We start from the raw sequence: 23649 nt of genomic DNA, 5'->3' as shown, positions 1-23649 counted from the left end.
ATTTAATCTAAAATGTATATAAATAAGATATATATAAAAAAAAAAATCATTGAACAAAACAAAATAATAGGGTAACACTTTATTTTACAGTGTCCTTGTTACATATGTTACGTGTGCTTACCATAAGAGTAAATTATGCATTATTACATGCAATTAACCCTATAGTAAGTACATGTTGTTACTAAATGTATAATTACACTGTAACAATGACACCTTAAAGTAAAAGTGTAACTGAAAACAGTCCTCTCTCTCATCAGGGGTTCGCTTTAACTTGGGTTATGCCTGCCAAATGTTACATCGGATCTTTTTATGCAATTATGCACCGGTTATTGCATTTCAAATGCCATGAGATTCTATAATACACTTGCATTTCTAATGTAATATTTGGTGAAGGGCTGAAAAACTAATTCCATTATGCTGTTATCTAGAGAGTGTCATAGGGGGAAATGGATAATTAGGCAAGCCATTGTATGCATATGAGTTTCTTCGCCTCTATCCCTTTAAGAAGAACGAGGATAGCATGAGTGGGGGAGGGGAACGGGTTGGGGTGGAACAGTCCTGTAATGAGCATATTGTACAGACACTCAGCATCATATGGCTTCAGACCATCATGGATACACACCTTTAAAATATGCACATGAACATGGAGGAGAGGACCAAAGAGCAGGACTAAACTGATTTTTGACGCTTTTATCCAGTCTTCCAGGAAAGAAGCTTCACCTCTACACCGCAGAAGGGAAAAAGAGAGCGAGAGCCATTTGGGAAGATCCAGTGGCAGATTGATCTTATTTAACACATAAGCGAGGAAATGCTGTCGAAAACATGATCTAGAGGGAAGGCCGTGACAGCATCCGTGCTTCGAGTCTTCAGATATGCTCTCTCGTATTCCTGTATTTCTGAGAGCGGTGTGTTTGGGGGCCGTGTGATGTCTGATTGAGTGTATCAATGCTGATGCTGCTGTGTGGATCTTTTCGGCTGTGGAAAATAACTAGGCCTTGTTTGCCTGCTGATCTCCACGATCGAGGCTGTGTGTCTCAGCCTGTTGGGAACGAGCGGAGAAGAAGGGAGAAGCTCGCCATCTGCTTTCCCGTTAGCATGCACAATAAAGACGTCCATTACCAAAGGCCGTGCACAAACCGGCAGGAGCTATAACATTAGGATGGTATAGCCTAAAATCTGCTTTTTAACCCCTTTAAAAACGCATGAACTGCTTTTTTTCCGATGCACACAGAATCTACTTGAGGAATATTGGTGCAACACTTCCTGCCAGGTTCATCTAAGTCTTCCTTTTTTCTTTTTTCGTGCATCTTTCCACAAGATTTGGCTAAACCTGTTTCATGCATGTCCACTGGAGGCAGGTTTGACTTTGATGATGGGGGGTCGTACTGTGGAGGGTGGGAGCAGGGCAAGGCTCACGGTCGAGGGGTTTGCACGGGCCCACAGGGACAGGGGGAATACGCCGGAGCCTGGAGCCATGGGTTCGAAGTTCTCGGAGTTTACACTTGGCCCAGTGGGAACAGTTACAGAGGAACCTGGGCTCAGGGAAAGAGGCATGGCATTGGCGTGGAGAGCAAAGGGAGGTGGGAGTATAAGGGCGAATGGACACAAGGGTTCAAGGGAAGGTATGGGAAGTTGGAAAGCACTAGTGGTTCCCGATACGAAGGCACCTGGAGCAATGGATTACAAGATGGATATGGATCGGAGACCTACTCGGATGGAGGTGAGAATCCAATGGCATCCTCTACACTAACCACATATCGGTGCATACAAACAAATAGGCTGTGATTCCTATAAGTTGATCTGAAAGGCTGTGCTTCCAATCACATTCATTTGATAGTTCAATTATTTCTAGCGGTGCTGAGTTGTGGAAACCAACCATATATATCATTTCGCCTTTGGAAAAATAGACATAATAGACATTTTATCATTCAAACATTCAAAAGACAGCTGAAAACTCATCTCTTCTTTTCTTTAATAACGCCCTTGTCTGGCTTAAGCAATATCTGAAACTTTGTATTTTGAGCACTTCTTGCGCTGTTTGCCTCTTCATGATGAATCGCTTGCTGTAAGTCGCTTTGGATAAAGGCGTCTGCTAAATGAAAAAAAAAAAAAAAAAAAAAAGGGTTATACACTATGATTCCTATAAGTTGATCTGAAAGGCCGTGCATCCAATCACATTCATTTGATAGTTAAATTAAGCAGATGCCTGAAGCAAAAGACTAAACTGGGAAGGGTCACAGCACTTATATATTGTTGTCCTATTGTTAGTTTAACTGCTATTGCTCTCCTCATTTGTAAGTCACTTTGAATTAAAGCGTCTGCTAAATGATTAAATGTAATTATATGATCTGTGAGTTGATAATAAACATCTACAAAGTCAGAAGAGAAAACAGCAGTTCAGTATTAGTCAAGTATGAGTTGTCATATGACGGCTTTGGTAATTAATATTCTACAGCATGCTTAAATAACATGCTTTAAAGGATAACATTTCACCATATGAACTGTAATGTACAGCACACACGCCTCTGTACAGTATATTACCATGGAAACCGACCGACAGCGGGTCATTGTGTCACTAGAGACTATTTTCTGTGCTCGCTGATTGGCTGTTTCACATTCTTGTGTAATCATTCCTGACGTGCGACGGAGATCAATGCGGGAAATAGTGGGATACTGTGATTTGGGCATGAATCATGTCGTTTATACACGCGGAAACATAAATAAACATCATGTTTGCATCACACGACAGGCGTCCTCTTTATTTTAAAAGATCGGCTTAGACTACCATCCGAAGCTGAATGCGATCGATGCTGTCCTTAACCATGTCACTCGTTAAACGATCAGGACTCGTAGGCTGTCGGACTTATCAAACAACAGCGAGATAGCGCGCGCCAAACACTTCAGCACCATGGACAGTTCCTGTCGCTCAGAATCCATTAACTGTCATTGTAAGAACACACACACACACACACACACACACACTTCACATTCGTTCGAAAACGGAATCTCACCTTTTCTCGAACGTTCTAAATTATCGTGAACGGTTCAAGCGTTCATTACTGAGCATGAGCTCATTGATTCTGCCTTAAATTGTTACATTGTTTAAGTTAATACATTTTTAGCTAACTGTGATTTTGTATATTTACATTTCTGAGACAGTCTCCTCTGATAACAGATCACGCTAAATTGTAATGTGGACTCATTTTCTGTAAAGCTGCTTTGAAACGGTGTGTATGGTGAAAAGCGTTATACAAATAAATGTGAATTGAATTGAATGAACACAAGTCACTTCTTATATTACACTGATCAATAGAAATGTGTATTAAGGAGTGTGAGTAATTGCAAATGTTAATTAGTTGCTATGGCGATTTTAAGATACTAACTACTGTAATATAAAATAAAAATTCGCCCATTAAAATTTCCATTTTAAACAGAAAATGATATCAAATTAATATTTTTTTTACTTGTTTATTTATGAAGGTTATTTATTATTTATATTATTTTAAAAGGTTAACAATGAACTCATTGGATCATTTTTGTTGATGCAACGAGGTTAAAGTGAAAATTAGCCAATGATTTACTCACCGTCAAGCCATATATGACTTTCTTCTTTCAGCCAAACACAATCGGAGTTATTTAAAAAAATATCTTGGCTCGTCCAAGCTTATGGATGCACTTTTTTGGGGGCTTCAAAATCTAAGGTACCATTCACTCCCATTATAAAGCTAGGAAGAGCCAGGATATCGAGAAACTCGAAAAAAATTGAATGTCGTGCAAAAGTTCATTTATTTCAGTAATTCAACTTAAAAGATGAAATTAATGTATTATATAGACTCATTACATGCAAAGTGAGATATTTAAAGCCTTTATTTGTTATAATTTTGATGATTATGGTTTAATATGGTTTATGTAAGCCATAATCATCAAAATTGTAACAAATAAAGGCTTGAAATGTCTCACCTTGCATGTAATGAGTCTATATAATACATTAATTTCATCTTTTAAGTTGAATTACTGAAATGAACTTTTGCACAATATTCTAATTTTTCGAGTTTCACCTGTAATTCTGATTGTGTCTGGCTGAAAGAAGAAAGTCATATACACCTAGGATAAATGATGGGATCATTTTTATTTTTGGGTGAACTAACCCTTTAAGCCTCCCTTAAAAAATGAACAAATGTAAATAAAATATAGCAACCAGAATCACAGGCACAAAAAAGTTGCAATTAAGTAAATATCTATTCATGGTATCCTATTTCCTATTAACTTCTGGCATTTATCAATATAACACCATCATTTTCACACATTTTCACAATAAAACACTATAAAAAACACCAAATTTTCAAGTAGTTGTATCTCGGCCAAATATTGTCCTATCCTAACAAACCATACATCAATGGAATGGCATCATTTATTGATTGTTCAGATGATGTATAAAAATCGATTGACCCATGTGACTGGTTTTCTGGTCCAGGGTCACATATGTCCTTTGCTCTCTGTTGCTATGTGCATTTGCAATGTTTTAAAACTTGATTGCATGTTAAATCAAATGAGCTTCAATGACCACATGAACCAGGAGGATTTTGCAGTGCAGATAAGTCTTTAGGACAGCACAGTGGTGTTGTTGTCATTTAGTGTTTTCGTGGATGAAAAGGGGCTTGTACAAGTGATATGAGTAATGCTATGATCTTTGCTCTCTGTTGCTTTCGCAGGCACGTACCAGGGCCAGTGGTTGAGCGGGATGCGTCACGGTTATGGAGTGAGACAGAGTGTGCCTTATGGCATGGCAGCCATCATCTTCTCCCCGATGTGCACCTCCATAAACTCCCTACGATCCGATCACAGCGAAGGAGCCCCGACTCCAGAAGATGGCTCCGGTGTCAGTGGCGTATCTGGCAGTCCGGTGGGGCGAAGTGGCTTCGTACTCTGTGCTCACAGTGAAGCCGACAGGCACAGGAAGAGGAAAGGCCGATTTCGACAGTCTATTCTCAGTGGTTTAAAGTTGCGAAGGTCCGAGTCCAAAAGCTCTCTGGCGAGCCAGTTAAGCAAGCAGAGCTCGTTCTGTAGCGAGGCCGGTATGAGCACCGTCAGCTCCGCCGCCTCAGATATTAACTCTAACATCAGTTTAGGTGAAGCAGAGGCAGGGGGAAGTGTAGACGCCACTGTCACCGAAACATACGCTGGCGAGTGGAGGAACGACATGCGATCGGGTTGGGGTGTAAGTCATCGCTCGGATGGGCTTCACTATGAAGGTGAGTGGTTTGGGAACAAGCGGCACGGATATGGATGCACCACCTTTCCTGATGGAACGAAGGAAGAGGGGAAATACAAGCAGAATGTTCTGGTGAGTGGCAAGCGGAAAAACCTTATCCCGCTCCGGACCAGCAAAATCCGGGAAAAGGTGGATCGTGCCGTGGAAGCGTCCGAGAAAGCTGCGGATATAGCCAAGCAGAAGGCAGAGATTGCATTGTCCAGGTAAGAGTCTCTGACAAACAGTCTCTCAAATTTGTGATGATCCAGAACGAGTTACTGAGATTATCATTTGAGCAAGACACATCTGTATAAATCCCAGTCCGAGCTTGCTTATGGTTATAATGGTAACACTTTACAATAAGGTTCACTAGTTAACATGAACTAAGAATGAACAATCCTTCTACAGCATTTATTAATCTTAGTTAATATTAATTTCAACATTTATAAGTATGTTATTAAAATCAAATGTTGTATTTGTTAACATTAGTTAATGCACTGTGGACTAACATGAACATATTAACTAACATTAACAAAGATTAATACAATTAAGAGATTAATAAATACTGTAACAAATGTTTTGTTCATGTTAGTTAATTAGTTAGTTAGTCTCTTGAATCCAACTCGGAAGTGACTTAAACTGCAATTCATCGACGGGCCACTGGAGACCGGCTCCAGAAGAGAGTCAATCCCATAGACCCCCATGTTAAAATACCCAACTTTACAGCAGAAGAAAAAATGTGTTTACAGTCTTGTCCAAAAAGTGGTTTTGGTCAATATAGGTAATTTTGCCCTTCATGACAACTGTGAGGGGGGTAATTTTTTTTATAACTAATCCGTTTAAATTATATTAAGCCTTAAAGTCCTGCATAATTAAGGGCGTGGCCATTTGAGTGACAGGTGGATTGCCGTTGATGTCACTTCTAGCCGTTTGTCTGCTGTCTGTTATCGTCACGTCACCTCAGCTAATCCGCCTCTTTGCCCATTTTCGTTTATCCGGGAGTGACGGGCTGCCAAGATGGCGACGGCCGGCTCAAAAATGCTCTTCAGACCACCCACGGGTGAAGTCACGCACACTACGTCCAATGTTTTTTTTTTTTTACAGTCTATGGTTAATACATTAACTAATGTTAACTAATGAACCTTATTGTAAAGTGTTACCGTTAAATCTACCTTGGAGGAATGGATGTTCCAAAGTGGAGCATCAAAGTGAAATCAAATGCTATTGATCCAGACTTTCTTGCTCTGTTTGCAGGATGAGCCACGCCCGAGGAAAGGCCGAGGCTGGAGAGGGAGTCGCACTGAGAGCCCTGGAGGAGTGTCGACTGGCCCGGGCTATAGCCAAAGAACTGTCCCCCTCTTTCCATCACTATGGGAACGGTCAGTCAAAAAAATCAATAAAAAAAATCAATAAATAAGAAATCCATTCTGTAACATATGGTACTGCCACATACAGTACAAGACATCATTGAGCACTGCATCTGTAATGCACATAAGAATGTGACGCTTACTATATTACATTATACTCAGGGCCTTAACTCTTTCCCCACCAGCGTTTTTGGAAAAAAGTTTCCAGCCATCATTTTCACAACAGTTTCATGGCCCCCTGAATATTTTGTTGTATGAATATCTGAACATGCAATATATCAAAAGAAAGAACAGATACTCTGCCTTTAAACAAAAATCTGTTTTATTCTAACTTCATGCATTCTTTTTTAGCAACACTTGAATGTGGGTAAGTTTAATAAAAAATCAACATTTTGAGCAAAAAGCTGATAAAATCGCATTTCTGTCAAAAACTACGTCTGGATGGGATTCAGAACGATGATCAGAATATAGATGGAGTCCATCAACATCCCAAAGCTTCACAGTCCTAAAGCTCGTCCTGTGTCGACATTTCATTCAGTAATATTAAGCAGTTTTGATTTATATGCTGTTTAATGTTAATGATCACATTATCTTACATGCATCTACATATGCTATCACTTGTTTCTGCTTTTTCTTCACATGTCTTTGATCTGGAGATTATGTACTCTTTCAGAATTTGTGTAATAGCACCCTCCTCCACTCTGTATAACAGTGAAAACACGTAAAGCCACAAAATTAAGTCAATGGCGGGGAAATAGTTAATTACAACAAATGCGAGTAAAAATCGGTTTGGCGAGTATATGAAACGGTGTCAATCGCCAGTAACATTTTTATGAATTCTAGCATTGCATTGTTGTGAGAACATGAATGTGAACAAACATGAACGAGGCTCGGGAAAGGGAGCTCAATTCATTATTCGTGAGCTTTAAATATCCGAAGCGCACCCCCAGAAAGCCGTGTCTCAGACAGTGCGCAAATCCTAAACTGAGCTCTCTTTCATTCCTTCCTGCACTTAAACGGACAAATGAACACAAATTATGTCAAAAATGCCCATCTCTGCGATTAGTCGGTTGTGTGTTATGAACATAAACAGTAAAAAAAGTATCATTATATTGGATGTGTGCATTCGGTCTTAAAGTGACAGCAGCCTAATATTCCTGCCGCTGTCTGTGTTTTTAATGTTAAAACATCACTCACTGCTCTTAACTGAATAACATTTGTAACTTTATAAGGATTAATTTATGTTTAATTTATACAGTGAAGACTATGCAGTGCTATTTTACTTTTGATTAGCCTACTTTATTCAATCTCTGTACCTGAAAAGCACTGTTTATTTCATCTGTATCAATGTATTTATTTATTTATGCTATTGCTTATAATTTGATTACTTGTTCAAAATTCTGTGTGAGGGCAATCTAACTTTGCCAAAACACCTCTGTTGATCGAGATATTATATGAGAATGCATTACTTAATTTGACCATGTCCTATATTTCCGTTTACTAGGACTGGAGTGCCAGAGACCGAAGCATCAGGACCGGAAAGAGAAAGACCTGGAGGGGGTCTCCACTGGGACAGACAGTCTTGAGCTCTGCACACCAGACACAACACCCCCGGCCCAAACGCCTGACCTGAGCCCGGTTCTGAGCAGCCCCTCCTCCCCCCCCTGCAGTCCACCTACTCATCGCACTAGGAACGCTTGTTTCATGCGGCAAAGTGCTGTGGACGAACAAGGAGGGGCAGAGATTCAGGTTCTAGTTGAAGGTAGAGGCATGGACACCATGAGGGCTGGGGCCAACAACTGGACTGCTGAGATGTATCCTCACAGAAGAGGGAGCAAAGGAGAAAGCAGTCGCTCCACAACGCCATCCCTTCTGGAAGAGGAGATCGGCCACATAAATGGACATGAGAACTCCTCAGCTCATCACCCATGGGAGAACGGCTCCTCGAATCACAAGCCCATTGAGCATATGGCCCCTGAGAAGGTCTGGGATCAAATGTCCTCCGGTCAAAAGCCCTGGAAGAAGCATGTTTCCTTAAATCAAAAATCCAAGGAACATACAATTTCCAGGAAACAAGAACGGGAGCATAAACCATCCAATCACAAGTCTGTTGATTGCGACTCTTCCAAGTTCAAACCACAGGTGCACATTTATTCCAATCACAAGTCCGCGGGTCATAATTTATCCAATCACAAGACCAATGAGCATGCTTCCTCCAATCACAAACCAAAGGAGTTTATTTCTGCACACGAAAAACCACACGTTTCTTACCATTATAACCCCCAAGAGCATGTTTCCTCCTATCACAAACAACACGAGCATGTCCACTCCAACCACAAGCCAAGAAAGTCCTTTACTAATCATACGATTGGTGAGTCTAGCTTGAATGCCTACCAGCTGTCAGATCGTGAAGCCAACAACTCCACTCTGGAATGGACTGTTGAAAACAATTCCAAGTGGATCTCTTCCCATTCACATCTGCAGGAGAAAGAAGGGGAAAATGATTATCGGGTTGACATGAGGTTCCAGCCCCTAGACTCCGTTTCCCAACAGAACTTTGGCTCTGGCACGAAATGCTCGGGTCCCCAAGGGCACAATTTGCAGAGACTACGTCAACGAAACCACGAAGGCAAAGAGTGGGGTCTTGCAGCCAGGGAAGGTTCGATGGACTCTGTGCAGATGCTCGACACCTTGAATGTTGGGGTTGACGTGGAGGAATGGCCTTTGCACAGGGACATTACTCTTTCACCCCCTTTAACGTCTTCTCCAGAACCACTGGACCAAGAACTAGAGCATCTGAACCTGATAAAGGCAAACTCAGTAAGTAAACAGACCTCTGGGAACGAAAGGTGACGATGTTCTGTATGCCTTGTACTGTATACCAGTGGCCCAACGCTATCTCACGACCAATTCGTACAAAGTCGTACGATTGATTAAAAGGTGACTAATTCGTACGAATTTGTACGATTTGTCTAAACCCATGTGATGGGTAGGCTTAGGGGCGGGGTCAGGGGTAGGTAATTTGTACAAATTCATATGAATTAGCCTCCTCGTAAAATTTGTACGAATTGCCGTGAAATCAGGTTTGGTGGTCTTAAACTCATCTCTTAGAGGGCCACTGTCCTGCAGATTTTTGCTCCAACCCTAATTTAACACACCTGAACCAGCTAATCAAGGTCATCAAAAAAGTTGTAAAAAATTTAATTGAAAAAAGTTACAAGATTGTATGTTTATTGTTATTAAAAATGGACAAAAATAATATTTAAATTTTTTATATGAAATATATATTTTCAAAAACAATCAAAGCCATAAATCTAAACAATTTGTGTTCCAAATTTGAGCTTGATATCTCAAAAAATGAGCTCTCAGTAAGATTTTGTTTGGCCGCAGTACCAAAAGTTTTCACTAGATGAAATTCCTCTCCTATTCATTTCCAATGCGACCATTTAAACTTTTCAAATGATGTCCATGATTTTTTTTATGTTCACACAGCAAGTGCCAAAACATTTACCAAGTTTACCATTCCGATCAAGTAAAATAATAATAATAAATAAATAACGTTCAAAAAGATTCGTACAAAAACTGAATGAAAAGCACCAAAGGGTTTAGTAGCACATAACATTCAGGTTCTGATAGTAAAAATCACATTCATTTTCCACATAAACCTTTCAAGCCAGACATACCATGAGCTCTGAGGCGTTTAAGTGATGATATATGCTTCTGTAGAAGCCATAATGCAAATGTGACTTAACTTTATTTTTCAAACAATTGTGTTTAGTTTCTGGTGCAGAACTACACTGCCCATAATTAAGAAGAGAGCTCCACCAATCAGAGTCCAGCATAGAAATGCAGTCACTCCAAATACACTCAGAAGTTACCGTTCGCTCCCATAAAGCACTGTAAATGACATAATTTAATCAGTCTGACTATCAAGCTACAATGGAGTTGAATATTTAACAATAATATTGTATTTTTGTATATAGCCTATTAACTGTCAGTGTCCCAGATTGTATTGTATCATTTGAAAGTTTAAACACTCAAAATTCATCCTGTGAAAACCTTTAATGCCTTTCAGTGGGCTAAATTTTAGTGAAGTCCGCTTTAAATTTGGAATACAACATAGTTTTTTTTAATTAGGCTATTTCTGAATATATTATTGTGGTTAATCAGATTTCAGAGCTGGTTGGTTTCGAACTCTGTATTATTATTATTTTTTTAATTCTATTTATTCTATTTGCAGTGTAACATGCATCTTACATGGATCTATGCTTCTAAACATTTTAGAAACTGATGTTTTGAAATGCTACATTTTGTAGTACAAGGAATAAATAAATAAAATGATACTTTTTAATGGTTTAAATTAGTGCTGGGCAACGATTCATTGTTATTAATCGCATGCAAAATTAAAGTTTGTGTTTACATAATACATTTGTGTGTACTGTAACTTTTATTTTGGATGCGATTAATCGTGATTAATCGTTGCCCAGCACTAGTTTAAATACGTTTAAGTTTAATAAATAAAATAAAAAGATACGTTTTAATGGTTTAAACATGTTTAAGCTGGTGATGTGATTAAAAGCCTTTGAATGTGCAATACCATATTTCTAATGGCAACATTTTACTCTCTCTCTCTACAGGGCTCCAGCTCTATCCTGGTGGTCTTGGTGATATTACTCAACATCGGTGTAGCCATTTTGTTCATTCATTTCTTTATTTAATCAAATGGCCTATAGAATGTCAATAACAGCATTGATCAAGAGTAAGATATGCACACAATGCACACTTTAGCACCACTTCTTAATATAAGGAACCCAAAAATTACAGTAGTAAATGTCTGTGTAAGTTGGGCAAGTCCATGTAAATTGTAAACTTCTTTTATGGTTCGATTTATTATATAATTCCATTATAATTGCTTACTTTTTTCCTCCAATCATTCACAATAAAGGTCCATTTACAATATTCCGTAGAACTGAAGTATTACGCACATTTAGGTTTTTAATATACGGCTCGTCTGATATGTTTTACCACAGTTGTTTCACTTTTTTTCCTTTTCAAATGCACTTCAGGCCCGAGACATTATTGAGTAGCGCGACTTTGACGATTAAAGACGGTCTTGTGGTTTTATGTACTATGATATAGTTGATGTAAGGTGCAGTTCACACTAATATATAACCACTCTCCCACTGTATTCCAGGGTACAGCCCTAAATGATCGCTGCACACACTCATTGCATCCTCCATATAAACAACTCTCTCATCTACACACCCAGATTTGACACACACATATAGGTCTGTGGTAACAGCTATCTTCAAGGGCTTCATCATTCTCATTCAACTCACACACTTTTAATCAGACAAGCCTGCAGAATACTTTCCAAACTCACAACAACAATCACTGAATTTCAGCACAATCCAGTCGTGTAGTTCGTTTCGATGCACCAAAAACACATTCACCATTGACACAATGCTATGCTAAAGCAACTTCTGTGTGTTTTCTCGTACACCACATGATGTCACATCTGCTATATGACATAAAAGTACAACAGAGGTGCAGCAGTGGTTGAGTAATCCGGCTAATACTCGATAAAGTTTGAGACTGTTTTCAATATATTATTCTATACTACTGAACATATTTTAACAAGTTTGCAAGATATCATTGATATGCTGAGTGCCTTTTTTAATTGAGAAACCATCCCAGCGAGCAGGTTATGTACAGGTGACCGCTCATACAGAGGTCACGTGACACGGTTTGTCTCTATCCCACCCAACCTTTGAACAAATCAAGTTGGCTTAAGAACTGAGCCTAAGCCTGTGGAGATTTTTACAGCATGTTTGTTAGCCTGTTCTCTTCTGCTGTTACTCTGTGTGATTTTCTGCCTGTCTCTCTGTCCAGCAACTTAGATAACAATTGGGACTGAAAGCAGTGTAAAAATACCAGCTTATGTTTCTCAGTGGGACCTGACTGACATTATCTAAATTAATGAATGATAAACTGCTATTGTATATTTTATACTACTCATCCAGTGATATCATGTTGTGAGATCATTGCATGCCTCAGCATGCCCTTTCTTACGCAATGATTTATGAGATTGTTTCCAAGTTATGTGGAAAATTAATAAAATGTTTGAGGTTATGTTGTGGCTTGTGGTTTTCGAAGAAAAAGTGCATGCAAAAAAACAAAAACAAAAATCAATGAGCGGGTTAATACCGATCCCACCAAAAAGACGAGCTACTTGTGAGTTACCTATATGAACATTTTTATGGAGGCTTAAGTTTCACCTAAGTTAAAGTGCCCTTGCATCAATAATGTTATCCCTTAAAACTCATCAAAATGACATATTTAAAAATAAATATGAAGAAAAAATTCTTCATGCTTTAAATTAGCTTGAATGTAACTCTACACCCTTGCTTCATTTAGTATACGCGGGCTCATGAATATGCAAATTAGCCCCGCCTCCACTCACTCACAGCTGCTCGGATTACCTGATCCACTCGCTCAACTTTAATGTAGTAAACGCTACACAGTGACAATATTGGTTTAATTCAGCCATATGCGTTTGAACCAGAAACTGATTCAGAAGAGGAAGAGTGAATTATACAGGATCGTCTACAAGTCGATGTATCAGAATGGTAAGAGTTTTATGTATCGCTCTCAATGATGTCGGTCACATAACGGTAATTGATATGATTAGTCTTTGGCTTGATTACATTATTTGCACATGATTTGAGTTGATGCTAAAACACCACCTTTCAATCCTTCCACCTTCAAGATGAAGCTTCCTCAGGGGAATTAGCAATATGGTCACCAAGTGGACTGACTGTTTTAAAAGGACTCAAATTCACCTCGCTAACAAATATACGTTCTAAGAATGTTTTGCTAATGTTCTCGTTAAGTTATGAAAACGTTATTTCTGAATGTTCTCAAAACGTCCAGGTTTAAAACCTTTTTTTTTCTTGGTTATGTGAATGTTGTGAATTTGTCCTTTTGCAAATATTATGGGAACGTTACTTTAGATAGATAGATAGATAGATAGATAGATAGATAGATAGATAGATAGATAGATAGATAGATAGATAGATAGATAGATAGATAGATAGATAGATAGATAGTAGGGGTGTAACGATACCCTCATGTCACGTTTCGATACATATCATGATACCAAACTCACGATACGATATTATTGCGATACTCCATGACATATGATAAAAGATTAACAAAAAAGTTACTGTTAATTAAAACGCTAAATGTGGTATTACAATGTGTGTGTAAATGAATAGGCTTGGACTTGGTGCTGAAACCCAAAGCACAGGACAATAGAGACACCAGAATAACAATATTCATGATTCTGAAGATGAAAATACAGAATTATTTTAGACGAATATGTTTACACTCTTTCACTGACTAGATATATTTAATATAATGTAGGCACTTTATACTGGTAACATTTGGCATTATCAGGACCCACAAATATTCCCCCATTGCATTATTATACATTATATTCAACATTATAGTAGTTTAATGTAGTACTGACACTAAAACTCTGAAAACTAGAATTTTTTTTTTTCACACACAGTAATTTTTATTTTGGGTGAACTATAGCCTACACTACACATATTGTCACTATCCACGATAAATATTGTTGCATTTTTGTATTTCGATATATTGTGACATGATATATTGTTACACCCTTAATAGATAGATAGATAGATAGATAGATAGATAGATAGATAGATAGATAGATAGATAGATAGATAGATAGATAGATAGATAGATAGATAGATAGATAGATAGATAGATAGATAGATAGAGGATCTACACACATGTAACGCTAATATATGTACAAGTACAACTGGAGGCGAACAAAAATATTGACAAAATATGTAGGTATATCTAAATTGCACGTGCTATTTACTCTAAACCAGTCCATAATATCTGCACGTTGCAACGCAATGGTGAGGAGACACACTTACTTCATGATCATTTGGTTATTTTAACATTATAAGGCTACTTTACAAGGTCAGACAGAGCGAGCTGGTATAAAATCAGTGATTTTCCATCGCGTTGATTCCGCCCATCTCTTCATCGAGGGGCTGGTCGTAGAGGTCCGATGCGTCACGTTTATTTGGGCCTTCTGCATGATCCCACTGGCAGGGAAGCGCCCGAATTTTTCCTCCCTGCCTTAAAACGTCCTGCACATATTTATTGCAAGTGTGGATCTTCGGGATAACAAGGTATCGAAGGGGAAACCGCGACGCAAAGTAGGTTAAAGCCCGCGAGGTGCGGCTGAGCCTCTTTTAACGCAATAGCTAACGTTACAGTTTAGCGTGCTGGTAAACACACACTTGCATGGGGCTTTGCGTATCATTTGCATGCATATCTGCAGACGCGTTATGAATTGTTGTAGATTACGTCTTTATTGCATGTGGTGTTTGTGATTCTCAGTAAATGTGGCGCTTGCAGAAGGTCAGATTGATAGAGGAGAGCATTAGCATCGCTGGCTAGCTCTGGCTGCATCGAGCAAAGGCTAGCTGAAGTTTTCTTTAACACAAACTGCGATTAAAAAGCGAGGTGGTTTAACGACATGTCTTACGGTATGGCTTTGCATATGGATCTCTGATATCAAAAGCATGGCTTATATTCTGCTCTGGCCGAAGAATTAAAACGATCAAAGGGAATTCCGGATTTCTCCCAATATTATTATTTTTTTCCCTCAGGCCAGCAGGCAGTCGGCTCTACAATTCGTGTATTTAATCTTCAGATTTACATTGTGTGTATTTCATGGCATGATTATTTGTGTTGTATTAATAATGCACTTAAAACAATATATTGATTTTTGTTGTTAAGAGTGTGTGAGCATGTTGTAATGGGAATCTATTTGAAGAATGGTGTATTAAATACTAGTAAGGGCGCCTAGTAAAGTCTTTTTCGAATCATTATTAACAGTATCAAGGGTTCTGTATTTAGAGTCATTGTAAACCTGGAAAGATTAGAGAAATTAATATAAACGTAAAAAGTAATGGAAAGTGTAGGCTATAAGGATTTTTTTTTTAGTTGCAGTTGGCTCATAATTTTATGAGCTTAGAATGATAAAAAGGGGGGAGTGTAATGTATATAAATATAATAACATATACACAAATATATAAGCAAAAACTGTTTTCTTAGATGAGATTAATCGAATTTGACAGCACTAATATATACACACACATACTAATATAGTAATTAACGCAACGACAAACTATTTCAGTGTTAAGTTGTGGATTTTTTCAGCAAAGTTTGCTTCGCACATTCAGTTCAACTGCATTAAAGAGTGCAAATTTTATCATGCAACTGAACTGTGTTTATGCATTTTAAAAGCGTTATGTTTTTCATCCATGCAATAAATGAATGTCCCTGAATGAGCGTGGTTTTAGCCAATTTAAAGGGATAGTTCTCCCAAAAATGTTAATTTGTCATCATTTACTTGCCCTTATGTTGTTCCAAACCCGTATGAATTTCTTTCTTCTGTTGAACACAAAAGAAGATATTTGGAAGAATGTCAGAAATCAAAAAGTTAATGAGCCTCATTGACTTCTATGGTATTAAATACTAGTAGTCAACAAGGCCCATAACTGTCTGGTTACCAACATTCTTTAATATATCATCTTTTGTGTTCAACAGAAGAAAGAAACTCATACAGGTTCGGAACAATTTAATTTAATCATTATTTTTAAAGATTTTATTTCAAATTCACCTTGTGCCGAGGTCCCCTGGTTGATAACCACTGATGCAATGTGATCGTACTCATGTTAGGATTTATACAATTCTTATCCAGTAATTGGACAATGCGTTTAAATTAATTTTTCCAAAAAATGCGGGCGTCTTGAGTAATTCTTGCATGAATGAGCTGCTTTATAATGACATTTACGCACTGTTTTTTTCTCTCTCATTACAGGTATGCAATTGGAGACAATTCTGTGTAGTTTGCAGGAGAAAAATTTCAGACGTTCCCCTCGGATTGGTATTTAACATTAAAAAGAATCCACCCCATTGAACCGTCACACAATGATGAACAAGTTCACCCAAAACTCCTCTACAAGCCCATTTTAGTATCATACATGACTTTTCCAAAGAACTGACCATCACCTGTTGGAACGTTTTTGGTGCATTTTGGTGCAAGTGCTGATTCCTGAAAGCAGAATTCATACATGTACAGTGGAAGAATGACCGAAGCATGGCAACAGCAACATGCAGTGGCCCCTCCTCCCGTCGGGCATCCTCTTCTACAAGGGGCTGAGAATGCATTGGGCACGGCCGCTTATGGGATAGTCCTACAAGCGGATCCTGCGTTACAACAGTCTCAACACGGCCAACATGCACAACAGCATCCGCCACCTCAACTACAGGTGGGCAGTGAAGGTGGCCACAAATGTGGAGCATGTGGCCATGATATTTCGCACTTGGCCAATCCTCACGAGCACCAATGCATGGTTAACCAGGACCGTTCTTTCCAGTGCACACAGTGCATGAAGATCTTTAATCAAGCCACGGATCTCCTAGAGCATCAGTGTGTCCAGGTCGAGCAGAAGCCGTTTGTGTGCGGCGTGTGCAAAATGGGATTCTCGCTTCTCACTTCCCTGGCGCAACATCATAACGAACACAGCACCGGAAACAATCCAATGAAGTGCTCGATCTGTGAAAAAACATACCGGCCAGATTCCTCGTCTAACCCTCAGCAACCTTCAACTGCGGAGACATCCAGCGACGGAGCAGCCATGGGTTCCTCGTCAACGACCGCTTTTCAAGACTCGGATCGTCCTTATAAATGCTCCGTGTGCAATAAGGCGTTTCGTCATCTTTCCGAACTCTCGCGTCACGAAAGAGTGCACACGGGGGAGAAACCCTACAAGTGTGACACCTGTGATAAGACGTTCAGTCAGGCTTCTCATCTGGCACACCACCAGCGCACTCACAGCGCCGATCGCCCTTATAAATGCGCCGTTTGCGAGAAGACCTTCAAGCACAGGCAGCATCTCGTACGCCACATGTACGCTCACTCCGGCGAGCATCTTTTCAAGTGTAATCTATGCGAGCTTCATTTCAAGGAGTCATCCGAGCTGTTGCACCATCAGTGCCAGCCGGTCGGAGAACGACCGTTTCGATGCACCGCGTGCGGGAAAAGCTTCAAACGCCCGTCGGATCTTCGGCAACACGAGCGCACGCACTCGGAAGAGCGGCCTTTCCAGTGTGAAGAGTGTCAGATGAGCTTCAAACAACAGTATGCGCTTGTGCGCCACCGCCGTACGCATAAAAACCCAGCCGATCGGCCTTTCAAGTGCAACCAATGCGACAAAGGTTTCCTTCAACCTTCCCATTTGCTGTATCACCAGCATGTCCATGGGATCGAGAGTCTGTTTAAATGCGCAGCTTGCCAAAAGGGCTTCAGACAATCTGGAGAGCTTCTGAGGCACAAGTGCACCGAGTCCAACTCCGGATCCAACGCCGTGGAGAAGCCCTACAAGTGCGACGTGTGCGGGAAGGGCTATAAAAAGTCCTCGACGTTGCAACGTCACCAGAACTCGCACTGCACCGAAAAGCCGCTCAAGTGTTCGCTCTGTGGCAGACGCTTCCAATCCTCGTCTGATTTCGTGCAGCACCGATGCGACCCGGCTCGCGAGAAACCCATGAAGTGCGCCGACTGCGAGAGGCGCTTTAAATACTCGTCCGAGTTGCAGAGACATCGGAGAGTCCATACCGGAGAGAAACCCTTCAAGTGTCCCACATGCGACAAGGGGTTTAAACAGCGCGAGCACTTGGCGAAGCATGGCATCGTTCACTCGCGTGAAGCCCAGTTCAAGTGTGTGTGGTGCGGAGAGTGTTTCGGAGAGCTTGGCGCCCTTCAGGAACACACAGTTCAACACACTGCAGAAGGAGGAGGTTATCCAGCGTCATCATGCATAGAGTAGTGACCGTCTGCTGTGAGCGAAAATACACACGCAATAGCGATATTTCTTACATGTATATTGTACGTTTTACGTATCCCATTGCAGTACTTGTTGGACTGGTGCATAAAGTGTCAGCTTGTTAAAGGGATAGTTCACCCAAAAATGAAAATTAGCCCATGATTTATTCACCCTCAAGTCATCCTACGTGTATATGACTTTCTTCTTTCAGACGAATACAATCGGGAGTTATATTATAAAATGTCTTGGCAGTGAATGGCCGTTTCTGTCTTGAAGTCCATAAAAGCGCATCTATCCATCATAAAAGTGCATCTGTCCATGTTAAAAGTGCATTTATCCATGATGAAAGTGCATCTATCCATGATAAAAGCGCATCTATCCATGATAAAAGTGCATCTATCCATCATAAAAGTGCATCTATCATCATAAAAGTGCATCTGTCCATCATAAAAGCGCATCTATCCATGATAAAAGTGCATCTATCCATCATAAAAGTGCATCTATCATCATAAAAGTGCATCTATCCATGATTAAAGTGCATCTATCCATCTTTAAAGTGCTCCACACTGCTCTGGGGGGTTTATAAAGGCCTTCTGAAGCGAAGCTATGTGTTTGTGTAAGAAATATATATAATGTATATTCATATTTAAAACTTTATAAAGTAAAATAACTAGCTTTCGGCCAAACGCAGTGTCTACTTGCGACTAATGACTTTTATGATGGACAGATGCACTTTTATGATGGATAGATGCTTCAAAACAGAAACAGCCATTCACTGCCATTATAAAGCTTGGAAGTGTCAGGACATTTTATAATATAACTCCGATTGTATTCGTCTGTAAAAGGAAGAAACTCATATACACCTAGGATGACTTGAGGGTGAGTAAATCATGGGCTAATTCTCATTTTTGGGTGAACTATCCCTTTAAAGTCTTGATGTACCTCTGTGTAGAGATTGGCAACATTGCATCTACTCTACAAGACTCTGCCTCATGTACCGACCGCCCCGACGAACAGAAACGAACACGTAAATGGGCGCAACTCATAAATAAGCTTGTAAAAAAAGAAACATTTTGTCTCGTGTGCAACTCATTATACTTAAGACTGGTGTTTCCAACAAAGAAATCATGTCGTTTGAGTTCTGCTTTGTATCTAAAATCCAGTATATCCAGTAAAACAAGAGGAGAATGTCAGTGACCTGCTTTTCCAGAATGACTTTGATTGGTACGCCATGAGATTGACCGCAACTTAGATGTTTCATTGTCTCTTTTTCTTTCTAATTATTTGGCCTTGTAACTTTCAAATTAACTGCCTTTCTTCCAGTGCTCTCCATATCATGCTTCCATGAACTTGAACACTGTGTGGCCATCTGGACAATATACAGTAGTGATTGTATGTATTCGTAATGTATATCTCCCATCACCTAACCCATGATGTAACAGGGTATATGTATGCATGATTAGCCTAAATAATTTATACAGTTTGTTGTAATCTGTCATGCTAATTTGTAGGCAAATGACTACAAAAAAAACACAAAAAAAAACACATATTAGCCATTCTTTTTCTCTTGTGCATTTTAAATCATCTCTAATGAGTTTGCAAGCAGTTACATTTACAGTAGTACAAAGATTTACAGTTACTTATGAACTGCCAGGCAACTGAGAAAAACAATGAAGTATTTTTGTTTGCAGATTGCAAACAGATGGTGTTGCGTTAGCTAAACAATGCTGTAGAATTTGTAAAGTTATATATACACATGGATGTTTTGTATCGCTTCGACACGAGTACGGTGCTAGGATTTAGTATCTGTTTGTGTTTCTTCATACTGTAGACTGCGTATGTGATAGTTTCCTCTTTGGAGGATACGTTGTTGTTTTTGTTTTAGTGGATTATTCTTTTGCCACGTACAACCTGTACAGTTTCTCTGCCACAGATTCTTTGTTTGCTTTCTGCTTTAGAAACAATATTTCATAAATCGGTTAGCATTTTATTTTGTGCTTGCCTAATTGGATCAGTTGACAATAGAACCTGTTTGGGTTTTTTTTTTTTATTAAACCGCAAAGAAAAATGCAGATTTGGACGCAAAATTACAATGCAGGCAATCAGCAGCTTTTGTAATTAATAATTTGAAACAAATTCAAGTGTACAAATACAGGTAATGTGTTTAAAAGTATCCAACACAGTATTAAGTAGTCGTCAAGTAGTAAAAACCTCCTACGATGCAGTGTCTAAATAGTAATTAAATCCATATTAATAATGATACGTTGTATGATCCTAACAGCTTGAATGTAAACATTGCAAACATTTATTTTTCCCTTTCGATGCCTCTGAAAGCCTTATTAACGTTAATGGCTTATGTGTCAGTATTGTTTGTTCTGTTACAGATATGTGTACTCTTATTTTCATGTGCATTAAATGCAGAGACTGAATGTTGTCGTTGCTTGTGAAGCAATGTTCTTGATGTTGAATCGAGTAAGTTATTTCTTTTTTGTATTTGAGCAAAAACAGGTTTTTCCACCATCTAGCACCTCCTGTATGTCCCTTTAAACGTCTGTGTTTTTAGATAAGGTAGTGAAGAGACTCGAGTTGTAAATATGCCATAATGTGCTGTTTCCCCTCCATTATCACAAAGGTGTGGCATGTCATAACTACAAGGCATTTACAAATTAAATGTTTGTAAACATAGATAACCCGTTGTAATTATTTGTGAACCAAATGGTGAAATGACTACAGGCCATGTGACGCTGATATAAAAGTGAGCAATATAGCGGGAATAATAATAATTCAGCTTAATTTTTAATATACACGTTTGTTTGTTTTTTATTTATTACTGAAGCAATTACATGGTACATTAACATTTGTTATTGTTACACCAATATGATGTACAAGTTTTGTAACAGGTTTTTTCCTCCCAAAATATAATCGAAACGTTCTAGTAATATGTAAAGGGTGTCCAACTCTGTATACGACATGCAGTACAGGTATATAGTATAACTTATGTAATGTGGCATTTGGTGTGTTAGTGCAATTTAGTGCTGTTAAATTGATTAGTCGTTATTAATTGCGTCTAACATAAAAGTTTGCTTACATATGTGTGTATGTATATATAATATGAATGTATATGTCTATATATGTGTGTATATACTGTTATATATGTTTATGTGAGTACACACACACATATACAGTATATAAAAACTTGTATGTTAGATGTGATTAATTGCGATTAATCATTTTGACAGCACTACTTACAATCAATACTAACAAATGATAGAATTAAAATATAATTGTTAAAGCAAAACTGCTGTTCAGAATTCCACATTTTAAACATTCGGTTGCTGTTGTTTAGTGTAAAGCGACACAGCAACAATTCGGGGGCTTTTATTTTGAAAAAGACACCGGAAGTCCACACAGTATTTCCGGTGACTCCATCTAAGAAGCGATAGCAAAATTCGCCAGGAGTGTTCGCTATCTTAGGGCTGATATCCGCCTACCTGTCAGCGGATCCCTCGATCACTTACTGGGTGTAATTGCTGGAGCACTGGGAGGAATTAAAACTCTCAATTTAAAGATTCATCGGATATCTGGAGACGCGCGTGTCGAGGTGGTAGTGGCCAATTAAAGCCATCCATCGATATCGCTAGCTTAGCGCCGTTATCCAGAGGGAACGGGTTTAAAGTGAAGCTGCTGAACCGCTGTAATGACTATTATAATAAACACTGATGATCAAACGCTGTTCGCACTCCAAGATAATCGATCAATTCGGCTGCTTCGCGCTGTTTATGTTCCGTTTAACCGCTTAGCTACATTGGGTGGGCTCGACAGGTATTGTTTTTAATTTTATTTAACGTTACAAACGGACACATCTGATTAGGCTGGTCATGAAATCCTTACTTTAGTTTTTTTTTAATAAACTGGCGGTCCATCAGAAAACAAACCGGTTTCTGCACCGTTTCGGACGCTCTCTGCTTTTTGCTTTGGCTTTTAGTGGCGCGAGCGTCAGCGCGAGGTCATGCGCGCCGCCGCTGAGCAGCTGTCAATCACAATTGCTCGCGAGAGATCGCATTGAACCGGCTTGCTACAGTGTTTTAGGGTACCACAATACTTTTTGCAGTGTTTCACGACTGAGACGGTCGACTTGCAGTCGTTTGGAGAGTCTCGTAGTTGTAGGTGGAGGGAAGAAGGCGTATCGACTGGCCAAGCCCGCCATGCCCGGTCCGGTGAGCAGTAAAGCACGGGTGTATGCTGATGCCAACACTGTGAAGAGCAAGGAATACTGGGACTATGAAGCACATGTGCCTAGCTGGAGGTACAGAGATGAGAGTGTGAATGCAATTTTGGAAAAAGTTAGGGATGCACGATATATCGGTATCGGCCGATATTATGTTCATCGTTATCGGCCCGATAAAATTTGGCCGTTATATTAAAGCTGATAAATAATTAAGCTAAAACACTTCAGATGCACCATCATGGTTTTGAATTGCTTTAAATATGATTGGAATCACTTCAAAAAAGGAAAGTGCAATATCGGTTACATAAAAACTATGATGAGAACATTATAATTGTGTGCTTGTGACATGGCTTTTAATGGTGAGACTTTTGTTTTTGTAATCAGGCTCTCTGAAATTAAATCAAAATTTGGATTTAGATTTATCCGCCAATATATCGGTTGTTAGATATAAAGATTTATCCGTTATCGGTATCGGCCAAAATGTTCATATCAGTGCATCCCTAGAAAAAGTGCTGTGGTGTTACTATTGCATGGTACTTGACTGACTACCATGTTCGTGTACCATAGTACATGCTGTTTTATTACCACAGCCACTTGAATGTATTTAGTCAGTATTCTTGATATCAAGAATTCAATTTCTAGTAAAAACAATATATAATCTATAATTATATTTTCACTAGTGAAATGTCACCATAGACAGCCATTCAAATTTAATTGTTGATATGAAAATTTGATTTATTACTAGTTGAAATTCCGATTTCACATTTCAGGAATATAATTCTTGCTAGTAAAAATCTTTAGATATCAATAATTACATGGTTACTGGTGAAAATGTCTGTTCTTATTATCAACGATTGAATTGCT

General features: G+C 39.1%; 3 protein-coding genes across 4 annotated transcripts in view; all 3 read left to right on the top strand.

Moving 5' to 3' along the window:
* Positions 1 to 1341: 1341 nt before the first annotated feature.
* jph3a (junctophilin 3a) lies at positions 1342 to 11336 on the top strand (the record flags this gene model as incomplete). Its single annotated transcript, XM_081359965.1, has 5 exons — positions 1342 to 1720; positions 4713 to 5475; positions 6506 to 6630; positions 8123 to 9438; positions 11256 to 11336. 5 exons carry the CDS (start codon positions 1342 to 1344, stop codon positions 11334 to 11336), a joined length of 2664 nt encoding a protein of 887 aa, XP_081216091.1.
* A 3348-nt stretch (positions 11337 to 14684) lies between these two features.
* On the top strand, positions 14685 to 18699 carry znf319a (zinc finger protein 319a). Its single transcript, XM_081359618.1, has 2 exons — positions 14685 to 14876; positions 16550 to 18699. Exon 2 carries the CDS (start codon positions 16803 to 16805, stop codon positions 18558 to 18560), a length of 1758 nt encoding a protein of 585 aa, XP_081215744.1. The 5' UTR covers positions 14685 to 14876; positions 16550 to 16802; the 3' UTR covers positions 18561 to 18699.
* Positions 18700 to 21964: 3265 nt separating this feature from the next.
* csnk2a2a (casein kinase 2, alpha prime polypeptide a) overlaps positions 21965 to 23649 on the top strand; it is a 29147-nt gene continuing 27462 nt past the window's right edge. For both annotated transcript variants that reach the window (XM_081359622.1, XM_081359621.1), the window contains exon 1: positions 21965 to 22863. In XM_081359622.1, coding sequence (XP_081215748.1) covers positions 22763 to 22863 — 101 coding nt within the window. In that variant the 5' untranslated portion in view covers positions 21965 to 22762. The remainder of the gene's footprint in view (positions 22864 to 23649) is intronic.

The sequence above is a fragment of the Scardinius erythrophthalmus genome (assembly GCF_964197995.2).
Source record: "Scardinius erythrophthalmus genome assembly, chromosome: 2".
Lineage (NCBI taxonomy): Eukaryota > Metazoa > Chordata > Actinopteri > Cypriniformes > Leuciscidae > Scardinius > Scardinius erythrophthalmus.
The sequence above is the reverse complement of the archived record's forward strand: the minus strand, read 5'-3'. Positions and strand labels throughout refer to the sequence as shown.

What these genes read in the sequence shown, in the direction of transcription:
- znf319a (XM_081359618.1), top strand. Translation starts at nt 16,803, where the DNA reads ATGTACAGTGGAAGAATGACCGAAGCATGGCAACAGCAACATGCAGTG.